The sequence below is a fragment of the Syngnathoides biaculeatus genome, chromosome 3, assembly GCF_019802595.1.
Source record: "Syngnathoides biaculeatus isolate LvHL_M chromosome 3, ASM1980259v1, whole genome shotgun sequence".
NCBI lineage: Eukaryota > Metazoa > Chordata > Actinopteri > Syngnathiformes > Syngnathidae > Syngnathoides > Syngnathoides biaculeatus.
The window spans coordinates 30,329,037-30,352,317 of record NC_084642.1 but is presented as its reverse complement, the minus strand read 5'-3'; the positions used below and the strand labels follow the sequence as shown (position 1 = coordinate 30,352,317).

The following is a 23,281-nucleotide window of genomic DNA, read 5'->3' as shown; positions in this document are numbered from 1 at the left end:
GTTGGCCTCACAGTTCTGAGGTCCAGGGTTCGATCCCAGCCCTGCCTGTGTGGAGTTTGCATGTTCTCCCTGCGTGGGTTTTCTCAGGCCACTCCGGTTTCCTCCCACATCCCAAAAACATGCAACATTAATTGGACACTCTAAATTGCCTCTAGGTGTCATTGTGAGTGTGACTGTTTGTCTCTATGTACCCTGCGATTGGCTGGCAACCAGTTCAAGGTGTACACCGCCTCCTGCCCATTGACAGCTGGGATAGGCTCCAGCACTCCTGTGACACTAGTGAGGATAAGCGGCTAATAAAACAGCTGGATTATTTTTCGTCGCTCAAAATATGCGTCACATTCTCCGAAACACTGACACGCCTCACAGACAGTACCTTACACTCCTGTGTGAAGATCAACATGACTTCCTTCAGCCCGGATTTGCACACACTTTACATGGAGGTTCAGGAGCAGAAGTACCGTTAACCAGGTAAAATAAATTTCAAATATAAAATCAATGTAATATATATTATTACATATTATATATTATACTGTATGTATATAATAATGAGGAACAGGAGTAACCTCTGGGTTTTGTAGTTGCTGTTTTAATTAACACTGGTAGTACACTAAACTCCCCAACAACAAGCTGCACGATTACACTCAGTTACCCTCTCTCGTCTACCTGACTCAGCCCCCCTGCGGTCTTAAAGGGGTACACTCATATTTACAGATTTACAGTATTTTTTAATTCATGTCAAGGCTCAGCTATGGGCTACAAAATCACAAAGGATGATGGCTCACAAAATTTTTGTTTGCCAGATTAGTAATTGAAGTTCATCTTTTTAATTTATTTGAACAAGACCTTCAGCTCTGTGATTGTTTTTTGTAAGAGTTCAAAATGTGTTCATTTAATGAATAAAACATTTTTTTCTGAAACATGGATGGACTGCATGGATTGCATAATAAACAGTATTTTACAAATGGAAAGATATATTTATAACTTTTCATTTTCTTATCTGTGAATATGGGTTGCTGTGCGTGTAAAATCTTCGATTTCGATCAAATAATTGCCCAGCCCTAATTCTTAGGATGCTTGGCCCAAAAGCCGTATTAATAAGCTACATCACTAACTGTTCTGAGTTAGGGTGGCAGATTTCCCCAAAAGCAAGAGTAATTTAACAATTAGGGGGAAAAAAATCTCAAGTATACACTACTAAACAGAAAAGAAAAAAAAATCTCCTAAAAGGGCGGCACAAAAAGTTTGAAAACCACTATTGTAATAATATTCATTTGTCACAGTAGTTTAGCACACTTCAGAGATGATTTTATTGGGACCTAAAAATGCAATTAAGGTGTTTTATGTTAGTGTAACAGTGACGACTTCATCTTGGTAGCCACGGAGGTCACAAATGATAGCAGTCTAACTGATTAATAACCTTCATTTGATTGTACCACACCTGCTGGAGTGCCAACATCTTGCAGCTCTCATCCATGAATTTATCCTGTCTTTTTGGAGGACGTCCAGGATGTGATGAATTTACCTGAAGATTTCTCAGTAGTGCAGTTTTGTGTCGTTGTCGTGCAGCTTCTGCTGCTAATAGCATTGTAAGAATCAAACACCATTCCTGATATTGATCTTTTGAGATACAGTAATTGATCCTGTACCCATCAAAGGCTCAACACAGAATTCAGATTCTCATCTTCTCCGAACTGTGGGGAAGTGTTTGCTGTATATGGGATTGACTGCATCCACACACATACACCACATCATCAACTCTGTTACGCAGAGAACTTCTCAAGCTTCAGTCACTCAAAGGAGCTCTTCATATGCTGGAGGGGTGTGGATGCACTCTCTTAGTCACAGAGAGTCAATTGTGAGTGCTGCTTAATCTAGCCTGCTGCCATCGTCTTGTGCCCGGCCTGTGACTCTTGGCAACTTTAGACATGGATGGCTGTTTTTGAGTTTTTATCCAAACTGATATCTGACATCTGAATTTGTACAGTTGTTTTATCGATGGATTTCTTTTCCTGACTTTCTTTGATTTAAAAAAAAAAAACAGTGTGCTGATTTTCTATTGAAAAAATGGGGTTGAAACTTTTTGATGTGGGTATGTACTGTATCTGTGTTATAGCATTTCTTTGGAAATGTCGGTGGAACTGCGGTCGACTGGTAAGCCCATCTGCCTCACAGTTCTGAGGACCCAAGTTCAAATGTGGCCTCACGTGGGTGGAGTTTGCATGTTCTCCCCAATCCTGGATGAGTTTTCTCTGGGTACTCAGGGTTTCCTCCCACATTCCAAAAACATGCATGGTCAGTTAATGGACCTATCCGGCTGACGATCTTGAGCTCCGCCCCCTTAGCTACAGTTGCCATGCCCCACAACCTTCCAAAATGGCGACTGAACAGAACAGGTTTGAAATTGTTCTATATCGCATATTCCAGATAATATTGGGATATGTTTTTTGCCAAATGCGTCAGACTTGTCCTAGAGACCAGAGAGGTCTCAACTATTTCACTCAAGGATATGTACACAGAATTAAGATTTTGGACGGAGCAGGACGCTATGTCAGAGTTCCAGTGAAATGTTGGCGATCGATCCAAAAAAGTTTGACGCCTCACAAACTTCATATTGAAATCCAACAGGATAAAATCGTGGACTCGTACTGTACATGTAAAGCAGGATGAGTACTTTTTACTTGGCAAGATCATGAGTAATATTGTAGTCTTTATAAGTGAGTTAGGTCCGATTTTATACAAGTACATTCAAACTAAGGTGATTAACTCAGTCAGTTCCGTGTAGTCACCAGATGAAAAACTTTGACTTGGCTCATAATGGAACCCAGTGCTCTGCGTTAAAAGTCTGATGTGAAAGAAATGGGCAAACAGACATGCGTGACATCACGCATTTACGTATCACTAACCCAACTCTTTGGGATAAAACATTACACACTTCATCCAACAGGTTAGTGATACACTAACAAAGTGAAAGTTGTTCTTCTGCAATGTATAAAGCACTGATAATAATGAAATCAAACTCAGAGAAGATACTTCTCCCTCACTTACCTTCGAACATACAGCCTTGTTTTTGTTGATATTGTTCACATTTAGTTGTATGTGCGGTCTTCCGTGAGCCTAAATCCATGGAGACACTTGACAGATCGGAAAGGTCCATTTAAAGCTCTAAATTGAAAAATAAATGTAAACATTCGTCTCTTCAGACCACAGAGTATTTCCCCCAAAGTCTTGTGTATCAACAAGAGGTCTTTTGACAAAACTGAGACAAACTTTAATGTTCTTTTTATTCAGCAGTGGTTTTCGTCATGGTACTCTGACATGCAGGCCATTTTTGCCCAGTTTCTTTCTTATGGTGTAATCATGAACACTAACCTTTTCTGAGGCAAGTGAGGCCTGTAGTTCTTAAGATGTTGTTGTGTGGTCTTTTATGACCTCTTGGATTAGTCGTCACTACACTGTTGAGATAATTTTGATCTGCTGGCCACACCTGGAAGCGGTCACGATTGTTCTGTTTACCATGTTCGGCATCTGTAGTTAATGGCTTTTGCTGTGGTTCACTGGAGTCCCAAAGCTTTAGAAATGAATGGCTTTATCACCTTATCCAACAGACAGATCATGATCATGTTGATAGCTTTTGAGGATTTTTTTATCGATTGCTTTTCTTGATTGTTAACAGGTGTGGCACTATCAGGCTGAGGTGTGGATGGAGAAATTAGTACAAGAACCTGCAGTTATGTTGTAAGTGGGGGGGATCACTTTTTTTACACAGGGCCATGTAAATTTAGATTATTTCTCTCGCTTAATATTAAAAACTATTTAAAAACTCAAATTTGTATCCTTGTAATTGACTAAATTTGTTTAATAATGATTTAAGTGTGGCAGACATGCAAAAAGAAAAAGAAATCAGGAAAGGATCACTGTTACACCAATGTAATTGACAATCGGCTTTAAAGGACCCCCCGCCCCTACTAGTCCATCATCGCAAGGTGCCATATTTATTGTCCCGCCTGGTATTTTTCCATGTCACTGATTTGGCATGCAAAGAGCAGCAGCATTCCATTAGAAAGTGGAGCCTGGGCTTCAAACCTTAACAGTTTGGATTGTTACATGTAGAGCAATACTAGTTCTGAACTGCTGATGTCAACGTCTACTTGTTTCCATGATTCTCTTGGTAGCTTGTCAGGATTCATTTAAACCCTCCCGCTCTAGTATTAACCCTTCTTTCTGCAGCAAGACAGGAGCTCCAATGACCCTGTGAGCAGTGTAGTGTTATACAGAGGCTTCTTTGTGCTGTTGGGAGTACCCCGTTGGCTCTGGCTTCACTGACTGGTCTGAGCCAGTTTCATCTAAACTATGAGCTCAGATGAAGCTGACAGAGGTCGCGAGGCAGCTCAAATTGTGAAATTATCACTCTTACGTCTTTTTCTTACACTGCCACAATGCCATTAAAGTGGCTTACCCCCTTTGATTCTGCTTTTGTGGCTTTCTTTCCAGTTGAAGAAACGAGTCCCCCAGCAGCACTGTGAAACACGGTGACATTTCTTTTCTGCACAAATGTTAATGTGGAGTAAAACTTGAGGCGTGGCAGAAAATTATAACTGACCCTTGAAATTAGATATAAAGTACAACCTTTATGAATGATTATTACTTGTAAGGGAAATATCAGGTCTTAAAGGTTCATTTTATGGGCTTTTTTTTCTTGCAAATTACAGCAATACAAAACAGCATCTTGTGGATGGTTACATTGCTTTTGCTTAAAGGTCAAGTGTCGTCAAATGGATGATTTTTGGTATATTAATAATAATAATAATAATAATTAATGAAAAACCCACAGGCAATATGGTCTAATGTGTTTTTTCACCACAAAACATGATTTTAACGTATACAGCTTTTTGTAACTCCCGCCATGAAAATCCTCTCAGGGATTTGTTTTCGAGAAGAAGCAGGAAGTGATGTAAAGGACAGCGGCGCCCCCTCGTGGACTCGTTTGTTTCCATTAGTTTTACGTCCGCGAAGGTAGCTCGTTGTTCCTTCGTGTTAGCCAAAGCATTGCAATTGCATTGCTGGACATTGCTTGAACACTCGGGAGAATGGAATTACCCTTCATAAGTTTGAAAGAGACCCTGTTCGTTGTGAAAAATGGATTGCACGGGTGCAGAGGACGAGAGCGTCGTGGGTTCCAAATAACAGGTCGGTGTGTATACAGGTCCAAAAAAAAAAAGATAGTTTGGGGCGGACTACGTCATCGGTCCCTCTCATAATGTAGCAAAAGATCTGTGTATGAAATGTGTTGATGTGCGCATGCAGCTACTAAAAAAAATTAGTCTCTCTCATAACGTAACAAAAGATCTGCGTATGAAATGTGTCGATGTGCATGTCGCCCAGCCAGCAATGTCTCGATAGTGTTCATCGAGTACTGCGGCGACTTTGAACATACCCTTAAAAGCAACATAGCTTGGCTCCGCCTCCTTCTTATATTCCACCACGGGCTCCGAAACTCAGCCACACCGGCTGAGGCGCCGCGTTCGGCATTCACAGCTTTTGCGAAGGCTGCGTGTCGGGCTATGCGAAGGGGGCGGCTCTGAAGAACCCAGCCGAGAAGGCGTTACTCAGTCGCGTGAGCGCATAAAGAGCCCCGGCTCGACTGTGACTAAAGCAGCACCGCTCGGCTCTGTCTTAAGCCACACCAGCCGGCTGCGATGAGCCGCGATGGCTCATATCCGCTGCGGGGGTGGATCGGACGGGAGGCGGTTTGGCCGTGAGCGGATATCATCTGAATATGGCTCGAAACAATAGTGTAATATTGCCCTGAGGGCTCGAAACAGTGTAATATTGCCCCGGTAACTTCACTCCGTTTTGTGGTGTCGTCCTTTTCGAAAAGTGCTACGGTCTCAGAATGGGCGTCGGAAAAATGAAAATATCTCTGTTGTTCGGCTTCCATAGTAGCAGGCACTGCGCGTTTTCAACGACGGAAGTGACGATGACATCAAGGACAGATGACTAATATGGCGACCACTTGGATGTCGAGGGACACTCAATTGCGCAACTTTGTGCACGGATGACGCGCTCTCCGCTCCCTTTTTTTTTTCGTGTAGACATTGAAGTGAATATTGTTATATGTATTTTTCATTACAATAGCTATTTTAGAATGTTTATAGGGATGTCAGTCCCACTTTAATATGCAGCCAGACTTGCAGTGAAAGTCTTACCGAAAACTGAATTGGCTTTGGTACGTTCAAGTTTTTCTTCTACAATGCTTGTGATGGCTATATATGATTACATTACTTTTCATCTCTCATGAGGCCTAATTTCCTAATGTGGGTTAGAGTCCTTGACCTTTAGGGAATATTATAATCTGTGTGACAGTTTGTTATCCACTTAATAAAGTTTTTGTAGTAAACTGTAATCTCCTGGAGGTGAGGATTTTCACCTGGCTTGATGTATACGTAATAGGCAATGATGGAAAGCAGCTGCACCAGTTCCCTCTAATTCCTATACCAGTGGCACCCAAGGCTTGATTGTGTCTGGCTTTGTCCCCTCCGCTTGCTCCCAGGCTCTGACAGGTCACTCACAAACAGAACTAGCATGGCTGCGAAATGGATGGCAGCCAGCAGGGAGCACCTGCGGAGGACTAGCAAGCGAGGAGCATTCCATCACAGGACCCTGAGACACAGATGTTAAATGAGACACCAGGGAATTGTTTGAAGTGGGGCGTGGGGCAGAAGTGCCAATGACAGAGGTTTTAGTATGGTGGGCCAGAAATGGAGTGAGATAGAGCCACCTGCTACCAAATCATATTTAATGAAGCACCCTATAAAGAACACAGGAAGATGAACATCGATGACAGTAGTTTTAACTTTTCCCTTCGTTTAAACTCTCCTATTGAGTCAAAGGGGTGTTGGCTCTCCATCACAGGATGTAACTGGAAATGCCTGATTTTGCTCCCATTATAATTGACAGTAATTATAGATATGCTATACTAGGGGTTTTTAAAAATATGCATTAATCAATGCATTGCAATTATCCAGTGTGCAGTCCAGGATCAGTTCTGCAAATTCTGCTAATTGATTCACTTCCTGGTGCTTTGCATGGGATTTGCATCGAATGACTTTGCTGTCTTGAGATTGTGCTGTTACAGTCTGTGCTCCTTCTGTATGCTTAATAATGATATATACCACTGGTTTCCTTGTAATCTAATATTGCAAATGCAGTCATTTAAATGAATGAAGTATCAAAAGTATTGACATGTTTGTATTTTTAAGGATCGATCTGGTATCAGAGGCATCGACATTTTAATGTCGATACTTCCCCCCTCCTATGATGTCACTCAAGCCAATGTAATGGCGTCTTTTTGTTGAATTTGTGTTCATTTTCACTTAAAAATGCCACTCCATTTTTGTCAAAGCCTGCATACAGTTATTAAGACCCAGTGAGTTTGATTACACATAGAAAAGACTTACTTGAAGCAAACTAACTCAGCAGCACCAGAGGAATCCCTGCAGGGGTCCCAGAATGGTGGTGTTGTTTTGTGTGCCCCCCCCCCCTCCCCCCTTAATTTGTAGTTAGTGTTACTTAATGCCATTATCTTCTTTGTCCACAATTATATCTTGTCTACAATTACACTTTTAAAGTTGTCTAAACGTCAAACCAAAGTATTTCATTGAAGGATTATTTATTGGAGGTTTTTAAAACATCTGCATCATTCAAAAAAAATCAAGTTTTGCTTGTTTGTTAAATAATAGTTTTGTATTTAAATCACACTTCTTAACCTAAGCAGCACGGTAGCTCAGCTGGAAAGCGTTGCCCTCACAGTTCTGAGATCCTCGGTTCAATCCCGGACCCGCCTGTGTGGAGTTTACATGTTTTTCTCTCTCTTTGCGTGGGTTTTCTCTAGGCACTCCGTTTTCCTCCCACATCTCAAAAGCATGCAACATTAATTAGACACTCTAAATTGCGCTGATGTGTGATTGTGAGTTCAGCTGTTTGTCTCAATGTGCCCTGGGATTGGCTGGAAACCAGTTCAGGGTGTACCCCGCCTCCTGCCCGTTAACAAGTGGAATAGCCTCCACCACGCCCCGCGACCCTCGTGAGGATAAGCGGTGAAGAAAATGGATGGATGGACTTCTTTACCTAACCCCGCATATACGCTGATATTAAGTTTGTTCCGCTTTTACATTCAAGTAAAGCATTTATAAGAGGTTAAAAAAGACTACATGTAAACACGTGGATGCCTGTTATGCGTTGCTTTTACGTGAACATGTTTACATTGTCTTTTAGAATTATAAAAAAGAAATATGACTTGTTTAGTCAGCCGCTACTTGTTGGAGACATCTTTTTCACAGTAAAATATTTTGTATATATAACATAATTCACTTTCAATGTTTACTTTATACAAAGTTACGTTATGCCATGTCTACATCATGCATGGTCCAGTGCTACCAAGGGAAAATCCCCGTTTGATTTTCCATTTTGTATTTTTTTGTTTTATGTATTTATTTAGGTGTCAATGTGAGCGTGAATTTGATTATGTGCCCTGTGATTGACTGGCAACCAGTTCAGACTGTACCCCGCCTCCTGCCCGTTGACAGCTGGAATAGAATGCCCCGTGACCCTTGTGAGGATAAGGAGCTAAGAAAATGTATGTATGGATGGAGGATTTTAAGTTTTTAAGTGTTTAAACTTTATTTAAATTAAATGCACTTTAAAAAATGACATGACATAAGCCATGTTTACATGGCATCAAAAACAAAATTGTCAAAATTTAGCGTGTATTTCTAAATCTTACTGCAGCAACATTGGAACATTTAAATCAATATCGAATCAGATTGCAAGGCTAAAGAATCAATAGTAAATCGCAACTTCAAAGAATGGAAATTGAATCAAATCATGAGGTTCCTAACAATGCCCCAAACATTTTTTTCATTTCCCCAGAGCTTTATTGTAATTGTGTCCCTGTTTAATTTGCTTGTACAGTGGAATCTCAACAAAACCAACAGTAATATAACGGACATCGGATAAAATGGACTTTCGGGATGGAATAATCTGTCCAATAGCAGTTCCCATTTGTCAGTCAAAATGCTGTACTGTAATATGAGTGCATGTAGCCTAAAAAAAGTGTTTCAATGTACCGGACCAGCCGGCTATATTTTGCTGATAATTCTCAAGTCTCTACACAGGCTAGCTAGAAATAGAAACGATAGAAATGGTAATGGTGTATAAAACTAGTGGAACTCTGAGATCTACAGATTTGGGTAAAATAGTGGAACATTAAGCCCAAATGCAAACATGTTGAAGCAGCATTTAGCTGTTAGGTTGCACACAAATGGAGTAAGCCTATGAATTCTTTCATTCATCCATGTAATTTCATTATTAGGGGCTTGAGAATCGATCACAATTGGACTGTTCTGTTTGTCTTAGATCTTTTGCCTTTTACCCTAACAGACTTCACCAGTTCATGCGTCGAGCCTTAGTTAGGACGCATTATCCACCTAACTAAGCCTAATTTGATAGGACTGTTGGCCTGATTAGATGTGATTGTTGAAAGTCAGGTTGGAGCCTAACCTTGTAGTGCATGCTAACTAAGCCTGGTTGCTTTAACTGATAAAGCCTGCTCTGATGAGAGGTGGAATGTCTTCCAGACAAGGAGAACAGACCAGTTGCGACTGATTCAATGCCCTGAGAAACAAATGGAATAAGTTGCCAACAGAAGTGATGTCATCCCCAAGTGTGAATGATTTTAAGTCCAGGTTAAAACCTCTTCATTTTTTCTCATGGTATTTAGAGAATTTCCACTTTTAAATTATCTTTCTTGCACTATAAGCAGTTTTAATCATATTTTACCATTTTTTAATTACGTATTTGTTTTAAATAATGTAAAAACTTTTTCTTTGTTTTAAAGTGCATTCAATCATGTAAAACACAGTAATACCAATGCTAAGCATTTCCAAAGCAAAATAAGTACATTGGTCAAATCTATAGAATGCAGGAAATGATTTTGCTATCGTCAAAACCTTTTTTTATCCTTCTGCTTGGTCTATTTGCACGATACTGACAGTTATTGGACCGCACCCAAGGCACAGACATCTAGACGTTCCCAGTCCCTCACGTATTATTGTGAAATGGTTGCAAGAAAAACTACAATTATGGTATCATCAAAGTGATATTACCCAGGTCTACTGGTCCAGATATGGTGTTCTGTGTGTGTCATGTCTCAGGCTATACACAGCCAAGGCCTCAGAGACAAATTCTAGAATTCTAAATAGAAACTACACAAAGTGTAACTGCAGGGAAACTACAACTGTGTTGTTTTACTTGTAATTTCATCCTGCAGGTAGGATTAAACCCTCTAGTGGGCTGGTTTTGGCCAACAGGCCATATATTTGACACTCCTGACATTGAAGAAACCTCTCAAGGTTGGCGTGTGATCAACAGGTTTAGGTGTCTGGTTTAGGCATTTAGATATCCTACAACCTGTATGCTTTCTTTGGTTTATTATAAATGGACCATCTTTTGCAATTATAGTACATGGTTTCTCATAACCATGACGTATACCCTGTGAGGAAATGTGTAAATGTGTTAGTTGTAGTTTGATTACCAGGTTATTATCATTATCAGGTTCTTCGTTTGTCTATACCTTAATTGACCAGAATATACTGTGTTATATTTCACGTCATGTCAGGAAACCTACTGAATATTGAACACATAAACACACATAAAGACTTAGTCAAAATAAGGAGGTTGCTGAAATACTGTATATACTGTGTTCTCTTCATGTCATATGTTGTGCAATATTCCAGTGAAGCGCTCATCTAAATAAAAACAGGCTTAAAGTGATCTAATTTGGAAGGTGTGAAAGCACCAAAGTCCTGGTTGTTTTTAGCACTGCTGTTAATTCTTGGTTAATTCGGTTTATTCGGATGACAAGTAAATACTTTCATCTGCCTTCAAAAGAAGACATTGGGAGTTAAAACAGGTTCAGTTTTATATTAGCCATTGTTGGCCTGTAGAATGCTTTTTGTTCCAGACTGGTTCTTAATAATGAAGCTGTAATCCAATAAGGTCTGAATCAGTGGAGCCCCTCTTTGACCCTTAACTTCTCCCCCCACAATGCCCCACTGCATTCCCAGCCTGGCAGGGCAGTGTTTCTAGGCTATTTCTATGACACGCACTCGTCCTGGCCCCAAACGACCATGGTGGCGGTGAGGTCAAAGATTTTCAAGTATTCTAAGTGCGGCTATGTAGAGGACAAGAAATCACATGGCTTGACCACATCTTTGATTATGTTGAAAGTCCCCCCTGAGTTTTCACAAAACACATTTAGTTCTTCCCAAAATAGCAACCGTCTCTCTGGGCTCAAAATGGAGCACTCTACCACCCTCCGTTCAACATTTTGCCTTTTGAATGGCAAAGAAGAAGTGATGATAGCTCTTGGGGCATCACTGCTCATGGGGTACACAGAAAATTCGACTTGCGTAAGTTGCCTGACAGAGGCTCGGTCTGGATTTGTGGAATTCTACGGAATCTTTTCCTACCAGTCCCACACATACTTGTGTTTCAGTGTGTTCTGCAGAAGTTTGCCTATATTCAATATTTATCATAAGTAACTTCAAAGTTGGAAGAAGTCACTTTGAAGACATGGATGGTGTGAAGGTTGCATGTCACTGGAAGCTCCGAGAATCCATTCCAATCCTCTTTACTTTTGGTAAAATGGAATTTAAGAGTTGGATGAGATTATCTGTTTGTGTTCATAGGATCAGTTAATGAGGTTGTTTCATCCATAGCCTAGCGAGAGGCTAAAAAAAGACATCTCTTCATTATTGAAGTTTTAAGTCTAAAGTTCCAGATACAATTTTGGATTGAAATATTACTTTCTACTACATTCTTCAGTTACATGATGAATGAGGTCATATGAATCATCACTTTTTTAACACACATGCAAAAAATTCAAATTGCTCACCTTACTCGCGACTTAGCCAAAATGTTAATGGTAAGTATAGTTATAGTAAAATGGAAACAAAGTAAGTACATATACATCTACAAAAAATAAAATAATGCACAATAGCTGCGCTTTGTCACTGTTCATTTTTGGCCAACACAGGCCACATCAGTCTCTTAACAATATGAATTTTCTGAGGGAAAACAATTAGGTAAAATGGAGGAAACCATTAGGAAACCTGGGACTCACGTCTCTTCCCATTGAGTAAATAGGGTTTGGAGCTCCTTTCATTTGTTTCACTTCTGAATGAGCCCAGCAAATAATGCAATAAAATCAGAATATGAAGAGTACTTCCCCAGGAACGCGCAGAACCCTCATTGTTCACCGAATTGACTGAACTGTGTTGGGCAGTTAAGGCAGTTTTGGGGTTTGAAATGGCACAAAGGTAGCTTTGAATATGTAGCACCTCTCTAGTATAAAATACTTCGACGAGGTAGCCACCTGAGTTCTTTTCTTGCTCCAAAGTACGAAACTAATAAATTAACTCAACCTTAATTACTCTAAACGTCTATTACAATTTTAGTCTTTACTTGTGCATTTAATTCTCCATCCATCCACTTCTCTGGACTCAAACTGTATGTCACCAGCGATCAATGTCCATAGGCAGATAAGGAAGGAAGGTGGCAGCACCTACAATTTGTGTTATTGTTTTTGTAAATAAATAAATAGAGGGCCCTGTGCGGAGTTTGCATGTTCTCCCCGTGCCTGTGTGGGTTTTCTCCAGGCAATCCGGTTTCATCCCACATCCCCAAAACATGCATTAATCGCTGACTCTAAATTGCCCCAAGGAGTGATTGAGAGTGCGGCTGTTATTCGTCTCTATGTGCTCTGCGATTGGCTGGAAACCAGTTCAGAGTTTACCCTGCCTCCTGCCCTTTGACAGCTGACAGCCTTGTAAGGACAATGGAGAAAGTGGATGAATGGATGAAAGAAAATGGATGGATGGATGGATGATGGACAATAATTGTAGACTACAGGTTCAAGTCATTGCAGCTCTGTATGAGTGTCTACTGCAACAAATGTTAACTATTGCATTTCATCCACACGTACCGTATTGTAACATATCGCTCGCATACAGTGCCAACTTATATCGGACTGTTCCGCCCTTAAAGATATTGTTTTTTAATCGAATTGCAGCCCCCATATTTAGAGATAATATGTATCAAATGGGCCTCATGCCAGATATTCCAATTCCCAATTTAAACCATCCAGCCATCCATCCACCAATCAAGCTATCAAGCGGGTCAAACTACAAACAAACAAAAACCTGAAATGAAAGAATTGAGTTGTCTTTTTTCCTTTCTTTCGTTTCGGCACGTTCTTTGAAAGACATATTCTCCTTTTATGCTTCATATGAATAAACTAAACTGCGGTCTTTGCGTCTTAGATCATTTGGATTTCTTGTTGAAGTGACATAAATAATTGAATTTTCCCAGGGCATGAATTACCAAAATTAATCTTGAAATATATATGTGTCTGATAGCAGTGCTTTGCAAGTGTTGTGCACTTTTGTTTTCCTGTCATAAGAAAGATCGAGACCAGGCTATGATTTGATCCCCCTATGTCGAACTGAGAGGAAAGTACTTTTCATAAGAAACCTCAATACGTCAGAGAAATGGGTGAGCCAACATTTTATACTACAATACTTCGACGAGGTAGCCACCTGAGTTCTTTTCTTACTCCAAAGTACAAACTAATAAATTAACTCAATGTGAATTACTCTAAAGGTCTATTACAATTTTACTCTTTACTTGTGCATTTAATTCTCAATCAAAAGTCTCTGAAATAATATTTCCCCTTATGAGTTAATATTATTCAAATTTAAATAATCAAGCTACCAAATAAACTCCCCACTATTTTAACTGTCTTGCAGATAGTCAAATAATAAACCTGCTTATGTAACAAAAAGTGTGAACATTTAATAACAGAATAAAGGATTGAAAAATCAAACATGTATACACAATATAGTCAAATAAATAAAGTCAATTTAACAGGTACACAATGCACACATGCTCAGGGCCCCAGCAAATATGAATATAGCCAGCAAGCAAACAACATTCAAAGCCCAATGTCACTGCGTTGCTTCCCAATGCAGGAGTGAAGAAAGGTGAAGGTGGTTTTTTCCTCTCTCTGGCGTCCTCACGGTCCTCGTCCGTTGCCCTTCCTTGAAGTCCAAACATAGCCTAGCGAGCCACGTTAGCTCAACGCTAGCACCCTTGTCCTCTCCTTCGTGGTCCAACACACAGTCTCTCTAGCTAGCGTTAGCTGATTGCTAGCGCTCAAGCCAAATCTTATGGATGCACTTAGCCCCTGTGGTAGCGGCTAACTCCACCACATTACGGCGTGATTTGAGTAGTCCACTCAAACGACACACTATCCCAGTTGAACTTTCAACAGTTCTTGTCGAGCACGTCGATCAACTTTTGACAAATGTCCACCGTTCACTTTCTTTGTCCTTTCGTTGCCCAACAACCACTCTCTCCTTCCACTCTGTCTAGCCTTTTTCTCTCTCCCTGTTTTTCCTGCGTCTCCTCAACACGTCACTTCCTGTCCTTCTTAAACAATGGTTTCAACAATAAAATGGCAAACAAAAGCATTTCTTTTACACAAATGAATCAAACACAAGAAAACCTATAACCTAATTGCTACTCCATTATGCTGAAATTTTTCCTGTACCAACTTTTAACCAGGTTACAAATAGGTTTGAGCCAAAAATACCTCATAACACACTGCAGAAGTATATTTTTTGTACTTTTGGCAAATTGCCCAAAAAATGTTGTAACGCTCCTGAATCACATTGACTGTAAGCATGGATTGCCTTCCCCTACGATCATGAGTTGTTATCTGAAAAATGGTGAAGTCAGCATTGGAGAGCAAAAATACAGAATGTATTTTGTCTTGTTTTCTTCTAGCCAACCCCTCCTGGCAGCGACATCCTCATTTTCCTCTGTGGAATGCATGCGTGACTCGCAGCCAGACGGTGTTACTTAAGTTGTCACCCGAGAAGCCCTCCAGGGGAAAGTTGTTTTGTCCTTGAGAACAGACCATAAGCGTATTTGAGCTGGCTTGCATTCTGTGATGATTGGTAATGTAGTTGGGATTTAGATTATGTCTTCCACCAATCCTACTACTTGCAAACAAAATCCAATTGTTGTTTTACAGTTGAATTTGACTTAATTTCTCACTTCTTTTTCAGGATTTTCTTAAAACACACAAGCTTCCACTCAAATAACTTTCAGAATAGCTGTATTTCATTGTTGGATCTGGGGTTATCATCCACGAACTTGGCGCTTACTGTAATGGATCTGTGTTAGCCTCTAGTTTAGGCACCAACTAATCAGGTTATCACTGCAGATTTTCTCAGATTAATTCCAGTAGTCCAATCTGACTGGTCTGGCCTTCTTCCCTATATAAGATAGAGCATCTGCTTTACCTGGGATTTAATAGCATATGAAGAGGAAATGAGATCACAGGTGGCAATAAATCCTGCTGAAAAGCCTCCGTTCAACAAAATGAGATGCATACACAGCATCGTCTCAGTCATCAGACCCCCATGCCCTTGTTTCCGATGAATTGATTTCAGTTGTTCCACTGGTGAGAGGCAGGGTTGTTCTTCGCAATTGTGCTTTGTGCCGTCAGTTCGGCCATAAATTTTCTGTATTAGCATTGTTGTGGATAATAGTATCTGATGCATGCTTGTCATTGCTTATTTTGCCTTTTGTGTGTGTGTGTGTGTGTTGTGTGTGTGTGTGTGTGGAAGGGGATGATATCCAATATTGAATGTCTTCCCTTTTGTTGCACTCCATAATAGCTTCGAGTGATATATTTATGGTTACAGTCAACAAGGCAGCACCGTTTCACACAGTGTACGCAGACTGTGAGGGTTCCCTTGTCCCAGCAGATTCGCAGGCAACTAATTTAGTGGTTTAGTGGTGGTGATTTAGCATCTTTTTTTTTATAGTACCCTAGTGAACCACAGCAGCCCCCCTCCCCTCCACACACACTCTTGTCCTTTGCCTTTCCTGCCTGTGGCATTGGTGCTGGCTTTTGAATTTCAATCAGCCCTGGATGCATTGTTGTGTTTATGGGAGGGGGGTGGGGCAGAGTGGATGTTGGTCCCCGCAGTTACTTGTGGGTGTCAATCAAAAATACAGCGTGACCAACGAGTAGCTCATTGGAGGCTAGTTTGCGATTTCTCATGGGGCAAGAGACTTAAAGCTACTGCCCACGGGTCGAACGCTCCATTCCTGTCCCTCCTTACAATCAGAACATTGGCCAAGCAATCAATAACACCCTCCCTCTCCTTGCTCCTACTCGGTCAGCTGCTCCCTGCTTTCCATTTATCAGCACTCTGTTTGATGTTGGCTTCATCATTCTATGTCAACCCCGCCAACACCTCTCTGTGTAATTGTATTAGATTCGTCATGGTGGCGTGGTTATTTGGGGCACCTTTGCCGCTATTGTGTCAGAGGTTTTCTCTTATTACATCTCCTTACCCAGGTATTAGTTTTAAGTATGTAATGTCTCATTTTTCCCCATCGGGCTCAAAGGTGTCTCTAATGTTAACTGTATTCATTCTCTCTGTTGTATATTAGTTCATTTCTTTTTAAAATCAAATCCCAGAGAAGCCATAGTTTTAGTGACTGGAACAGGATAAGAAAAGTAACCATACACATGCACTCGGGGAGGGAAAATGTGAAGACATGCAGGCTTGGAGATAAAATCTAAAGACACATTTCTGCAGTTGTTCTTTTTAGCTGCTCTTCAGAAGAGACTACAAAATATGACTACTGTGGTTATTACCTCCAAGTGTAGATCAGTTTTTGGTGTGTTAGGAACAGTTTTAAATATTCACATTTTGAATGAGGCAAAGGAGCAGATTCTATTTCCTTACTGTAATCATCAACACTTTACTTTTTTAAAGACCGCAGCACGTGCAAGAATATGATTCATTAATAATCATTTTATAATACCCTCATCAACTAATGAACACTGCTTTGTGTTTACATCCAACGTTAGTATGTGTTGTGAATTTGTTGATAATTGCTGGCCATTGGATTGCCTTGTTGTTGAGTTTATTTCTGTGAGAATGGGAGACCCGGGAATGGGGGAGACTTAAGGCAGAGGATCTGTCTTTGTCGATTACACATGCGCTACAACCTTGACGGCCACATTAGATCTCTTTCTCCACACACCAAACTCCCATTAATAATGTATACAGTGCTCTAGCTCTTTTGCTCCCCATTTTACCCTCCCCCCAGCATTGCCCCTCTAGGCATCCTATCCACCCAGCTACCTTCATCTTGTGGTGCCATACTCCACCCCCAACACACACACTTTCAGCTGTAGACTGCTCACCAGGAGCTATGCCAGGTGTGCATTCAGTGGATCATTATGGCGTCGTCCACTCCCTCTCAAATAGTCATCATCACACAGGCTGATGCACCTGCGAGGAAAAGAGCTGTTGTTGAATAGTTAAATGTATTGGTGCCTCATTTTTTTTTCTGTTGTCATTACTTGGATGATGACATGAGCTTGTTTTCTCTCCCCTGATGCAAACTTGCAAAGGGTGACAAATGAATGTCAAGTTCAGGGTAGGCTGTGAGAATAATAAGATGCGTACAAGCTATTGTTGATTCCCTTCAGCGTACAAAGTGGAAAAAGCCGTGTTTTATTAAAATCATTCTCCATTTGATTGTCACGCTAACTTTGCATCCTTCATTTGATCAGAGACAACCCTCTTTAATGTCTCAGACTCGAATCTCAATTGGAAAGTCAGAGTAATTTACAATATGGGAGCCTTTCTAAAATATGAGACTTATCATTTTAAAATAGTCCTGGGATCATATGATAATATGTGTAGTAAGATACAACATATTGTACTAAAATCCAATTACCCTGTTTTTCAATCAATATTAACACAATCAGTATGACGACATTTGAGGGGTGTCAAATTCATTTTTGTCATGGGCCACATTGTAGTGATTAGAGAGCTTTTATGGCTGTGAACACATATGAATGTATGATTGCCTCACATTGTTACATATACACAAACTGATTGAGATCAGATGGCAGTAAAAACTGTACATTTATTTTAAAAACAAGATTCCATTTTTGATATTTTGCTAAGAAACATGAAGTTGATGCACACAACTGTTTTTATAAGTCACAAAAAAATGATAAGGTGCTTTACATATTGCATTTGATCTTTCCTTAATACCTTGACGCCCAAGAATCCACCAACGTGAGGAAAAAACACTTACTACGGTGCGCAATTATATATCAGTCACTTTTGTAGTGCAACAATATTTACTTTACATTTATTATTACAGTATAGTGATATACAGTATCAGTCATAAAAAGGACAGTGTCAGAACCCAAGTTTATACTCTGGACTCATTCCACTTATAATATCACAGGTCTCAAACTCACGACCCGCAGACTAATTTTGCGGCCCCCTACTTGAGATCAAAGTTTAGTGATAGTTTGACACAGTTTTTTTCTCAAACACACCTTTTGTTGCCCAAGGCATTTTATATGTATTTTAGCAGTTTTGGACTACCTCTCATTAGGCCTGTGACAGCTTCCAGTGGGTTTTGACAAGTTAGGGTATGTGAATTAAATTCATCAGTCATTTGGTTGAAACATGATTCCAAAGTGTCACTATGAGAAAAGAAAATATACCCTGTCACCAAGCCCCATAGATGTCTTTCTCAAAACATGCCAAGAGAGAGGTTGGTGACAAGCACAGATAATTTCTGGAAAAGGTGTATGGAGCAGAAGTCTGTGTTCTGAAGAACTGTTAATATTCTGAACTATTGATATATGACAAGGTTGGATCAGTTGTTCTTTATTGGAATACTTGAAACATGCCATAAAAAATTTTAATACTTGATGCAGCCCAGACTCTGCCTCCAGTGACACCCAGGGAAGTTTATTCTGAGACCTCTTGGAAAATGGATGGATGGGTGAGAGCAGGGGTGCTAAATCAGTCTGGTCGACCGTGAGGCAGTTTTCGTCAATTGTGTGATGGCCTGCCAAAAAAAAGACATCAGCCTATCATCCATCTCGTTGCTTGATTCAGGTGTGGACAAAACGACGGTCACACCCACATAAAGGCGCGGTCTAGCAAGCTGGCCTCCAATTTATGGTCTCAGTCGCGGCGATGTACACCCCCCCCCCACACACACACACACTCAGTGTAAGATTTTCAAAGAATTTATTCGCAAATTATGGTGAAACACAATTATTTGGTCACCTCCAAACAAGCAAGATCTCTGGCTGTCGCAGACCTTTAACTTCCTCTTTAAGAGGCTTCTTTGTCCTCTACTCGTTATCTAACCTTTTTGAACTTGCTATCAGTGTAAAAGACACCTGTCCACAACCTCAAACACTCACAATCTAAACTCCTCTATAGCCAAGATAAAAGAGCAGTCAGAGGACACCAAAAACAAAATTGTTTAGACCTGTACCAGGCTTCAAAGACTGAATCTGCAATAGCTAAGCAGCTTGGTGTCAAGAAATCAACCGTGGGAGCAATTATTAAAAAATGAAAGGCATACAAGAACACTGATAATCTCTCTTGATCTGGGCTTCCACAGAGATCTCACCCAGTGGGGTCAAAATGATAGTAAGAATGGTGAGCAATGAATGAATGAATGACCTGCAAGGGACCAAAATAATGAAGGCTGCTATCAGTAACACACACTGCTGCCAGGGGCTCAAATCCTGCAGTGCCAGATGTGTCCCCGTGTTTGCCAGGTCCAAGTCCATCTGAAGTTTGCTACACAAAGAATTGGGAGGGTTGGGAGAATGTCATATGGCAGGTTGGAAATGAAAGAAGGAGAAAATGATCTCTATAGGTTGGTCAGACAGAGGGATAGAGATGGGATGTGCAGCAGGTAAGGGTGATTAAGGATAGCGCTGGAAATGTGTTGACTGGTGCCATTAGTGTGCTAAATAGATGGAGAGAATACTTTGAGAAGTTGATGAATGAAGAAAATGAGAGTGAAGGAAGAGTAGAAGAGGCAAATGTGAAGGACCAAGAAGTGGCAATGACTAGTAAGGGGGAAGTTAGAAAGGCACTACAAAGGATGAAAAATGGAAAGGCAGTTGGTCCTGATGACATACCGGTGGAGGTATGGAAGCAATTTGGAGAGATGGCTGTGGAGTTTTTGACCAACTTATTCAACAGAATAATAGCGGGCGAAAGGATGCCTGAAGAATGGAGGAAAAGTATACTAGTTCCTATTTTTAAGAACAAAGGCGATATTCAGAGCTGTGGGAATTTTAGAGGAATAAAGTTGATGAGCCACACAATGAAGTTATGGAAAAGAGTAGTGGAGGCTAGACTCAGGACAGAAGTAAGTATCTGTGAGCAACAGTATGGTTTCATGCCTAGAAAGAGTACCACAGATGCATTATTTGCCTTGAGGATGCTAGTGGAAAAGTACAGAGAAGGTCAGAAGGAGCTACATTGTGTCTTTGTGGATCTAGTGAAAGCCTATGACAGAGTACCAAGAGAGGAACTGTGGTACTGCATGCGTTTGGTTTGGCAGGGAAGTATGTTAAAATAGTACAGGACATGTATGATGGCAGCAGAACAATGGTGAGGTGTGCCTTAGGTGTGACAGAGGAATTTAAGGTGGAGGTGGGACTGCATCAGGGATCAGCTCTGAGCCCCTTCCTGTTTGCGGTGCTAATGGATAGGCTGACAGATGAGGTTAGACTGGAATCCCCTTGATCCCCCATGATGTTCGCAGATGATATTGTGATATGCAGTGAAACCAGGGAGTAGGTGGAGGAACAATTAGAAAGATGGAGACATGCACTAGAATGGAGAGGAATGAAGATTACCCGAAGTAAAACAGAGTATATGTGCGTGAATTAGAGGGTTGGAGGAGAAAGAGTGAGGCTACAGGAAGAAGAGATAGCACGGGTGGACAACTTCAAATATTTATGGTCAATAATCCAAAGCAATGGTGAGTGTGGTTAGGAAGTGAAGAAACGGGTCCAAGCAGGTTGGAACAGCTGGCGGAAGGTGTCTGGTGTGTTATGTGACAGAAGAGTCTCTGCTAGGATGAAGGGCAAAGTCTCTAAAACAGTGGTGAGGCCGGCCATGATGCACGGATTAGAGACGGTGGCACTGAAGAAACAACAGGAAACAGAACTGGAGGTAGCAGAAATGAAGATGCTGAGATTCTCGCAAGGAGTGAAACGGTTGGATAGGATTAGAAATGAGCTCATTGAAGGGACAGCCAAAGTTGGATGTTTTGGAGACAAGATTCGAGAGAGCAGACTTCGATGGTTTGGACATGTTCAGAGGCGAGAGAGTGAGTATATTGGTAGAAGGGTGCTGAGGATGGAGCTGCCAGGGAAAAGAGTGAGAGGAAGAACAAAGAGAAGTTTGATGGATGTTGTGAGGGAAGACATGATGGCAGTTGGGGTTAGAGGCGAAAATGCAGGAGATAGGCTACGATGGAAAAAGATGACATGCTGTGGTGACCCCTAACGGGAAAAGAAGAAGAAGGGAGAATGTCATATGGTCAGATAAAACCAAAATAAAACTTTTTGGTAAAAACTCCACTTGTCCTGTTTGGAGGAGAAAAAATGCTGAGTTCCATCCAAAGACCACCACACATTTGGTGAACCTTGGGGGTGGAATTGTCATGCTTTGGGACTATTTTTCTGCAACAGGACCAGGACGACTTCTCCGCGTAATGGAAAGAGTGAATGGGGCCATATATCATAGGATTTTGAGTGAAAACCTCCTTCCATCAGCATGGGCACTGAAAATGAAACGTGGCTGGGTCTTTCAGCATTACAGTGATCCCGAACACCCCACACGGGCAATGAAGAAGTGGCTTCAAAAGAAGCATTTCAAGGTCCTACAGTGGCCTAGTCAGTCTCCAGATCTCAACTATGATCAGGATTTTTGGGGCTGATAACTGATCAGCGCGTTTAAGAAAAAAGATAACTTATCAACAATCCGATCACAAGCTGCAGCAATGAATAATTGCTCCAAAAATATATACTTTCAATATTTTTGTTCATCTATTTATGCCAGCGAGGCATAATGACAGACAAAGCAAAGTACTGTGATTGTCTTCTATTACAGTGATTCCCAAACAGTGTGCCGGATACATTAGTGTGCCGTGAGCACTCTTCAGGTGTGCCGTGGGAAGTTATCCAATTTTATGTATTTGCTAAAAAAACATTTATTTCCAAGGTTATTTATGCCAGTGAGGCACAATGACAGACAGAACAAAAAAAATCCTCTTCTATTTGATGGCAGGAAGTACTGGAGTAGAGTAATTAATCTATCTATTTTTGGTGACATTTACTTTTGTTGGTGTGCTGTTGGATTTTTCAATTGTAAAATATGTGCCTTGGCACTATAAAGGTTAGAAATCACCGTTCTATTAGATGTCAGTAACTACATACAGCAAATACTGTGTCTGCTTTTGTGACATTTTTGTTTGTATGTGTGTTGTGAGATTTTTCTATTGTAAAGTATGTCCCGTGGCTCCATAAAGACTAGAAATCACTGCTCTGGTCAGCTCTTTCATTTAACAGAGCAACATGTTTACACACATGAAAAATGTACGGGTGTGGTCAGTCATCCTCACAGATAGAGTTGCGGGTGGGATTATTGATTGAATCGCAAGACCTTAAAATAACTTACTGGATTAATATAACATAACTGCAAATTAAAAATAAAATAGACAAATACATAACTAAGATAGAAAACAAAAATTTCAAACTCAGAAATGATAATTTCCAATTTCAACTGATATTCGTAGAACATGATATAAAACGGTATTTAAAATTCAATAAAAATTCTGACAAACTTTATCTGAAGAAAAGTTTAATGCACACGAACGGTCTAAACCCTCAATGTTTTGAAAATGCTGAAACTTTAGTTCAACATAATAGGCATTAGTGGCAACAAGCTAGCGATACATTGGAACAAACATTCCTGTCGGCAATTGTGATGTATTGTTGTGGGGGGTGGGGGCGAGGGGGGGGGTGCATGCGCGCATCGTCGCGACTGCCGTAAATAAAAGGCCAGCTTGCTAGAACGCGCCTTTGTGTGCGTGCGCTCGACATATTGGCCACACCTGACTCAAGCAACGGGGTGTAACATCTTTTTTTTTGGGGGGGGGCACGCCGTCACGCTGCCTCGTGATCGACGCATTGAGCACCCCTGGTATAACTGAATTTCCTTTGACATGGCTCATTATGTTATTATGTTGATGACTTTCGACATAAATGCGCTCGCAGTAC

General features: G+C 40.7%; 1 protein-coding gene across 8 annotated transcripts in view; it reads left to right on the top strand.

The window, feature by feature from the left end:
• neo1a (neogenin 1a) overlaps positions 1-23,281 on the top strand; it is a 230,305-nt gene that overhangs the window by 8,967 nt on the left and 198,057 nt on the right. For 7 of the 8 annotated variants that reach the window (XM_061815276.1, XM_061815275.1, XM_061815279.1 and 4 more), the window contains exon 2: positions 8,501-8,638. The exons of the other annotated variant lie outside the window; for it this stretch is intronic. In XM_061815276.1, the coding sequence (XP_061671260.1) occupies positions 8,501-8,638 (138 nt within the window). The remainder of the gene's footprint in view (positions 1-8,500; positions 8,639-23,281) is intronic. 8 annotated transcript variants of the gene reach the window in all.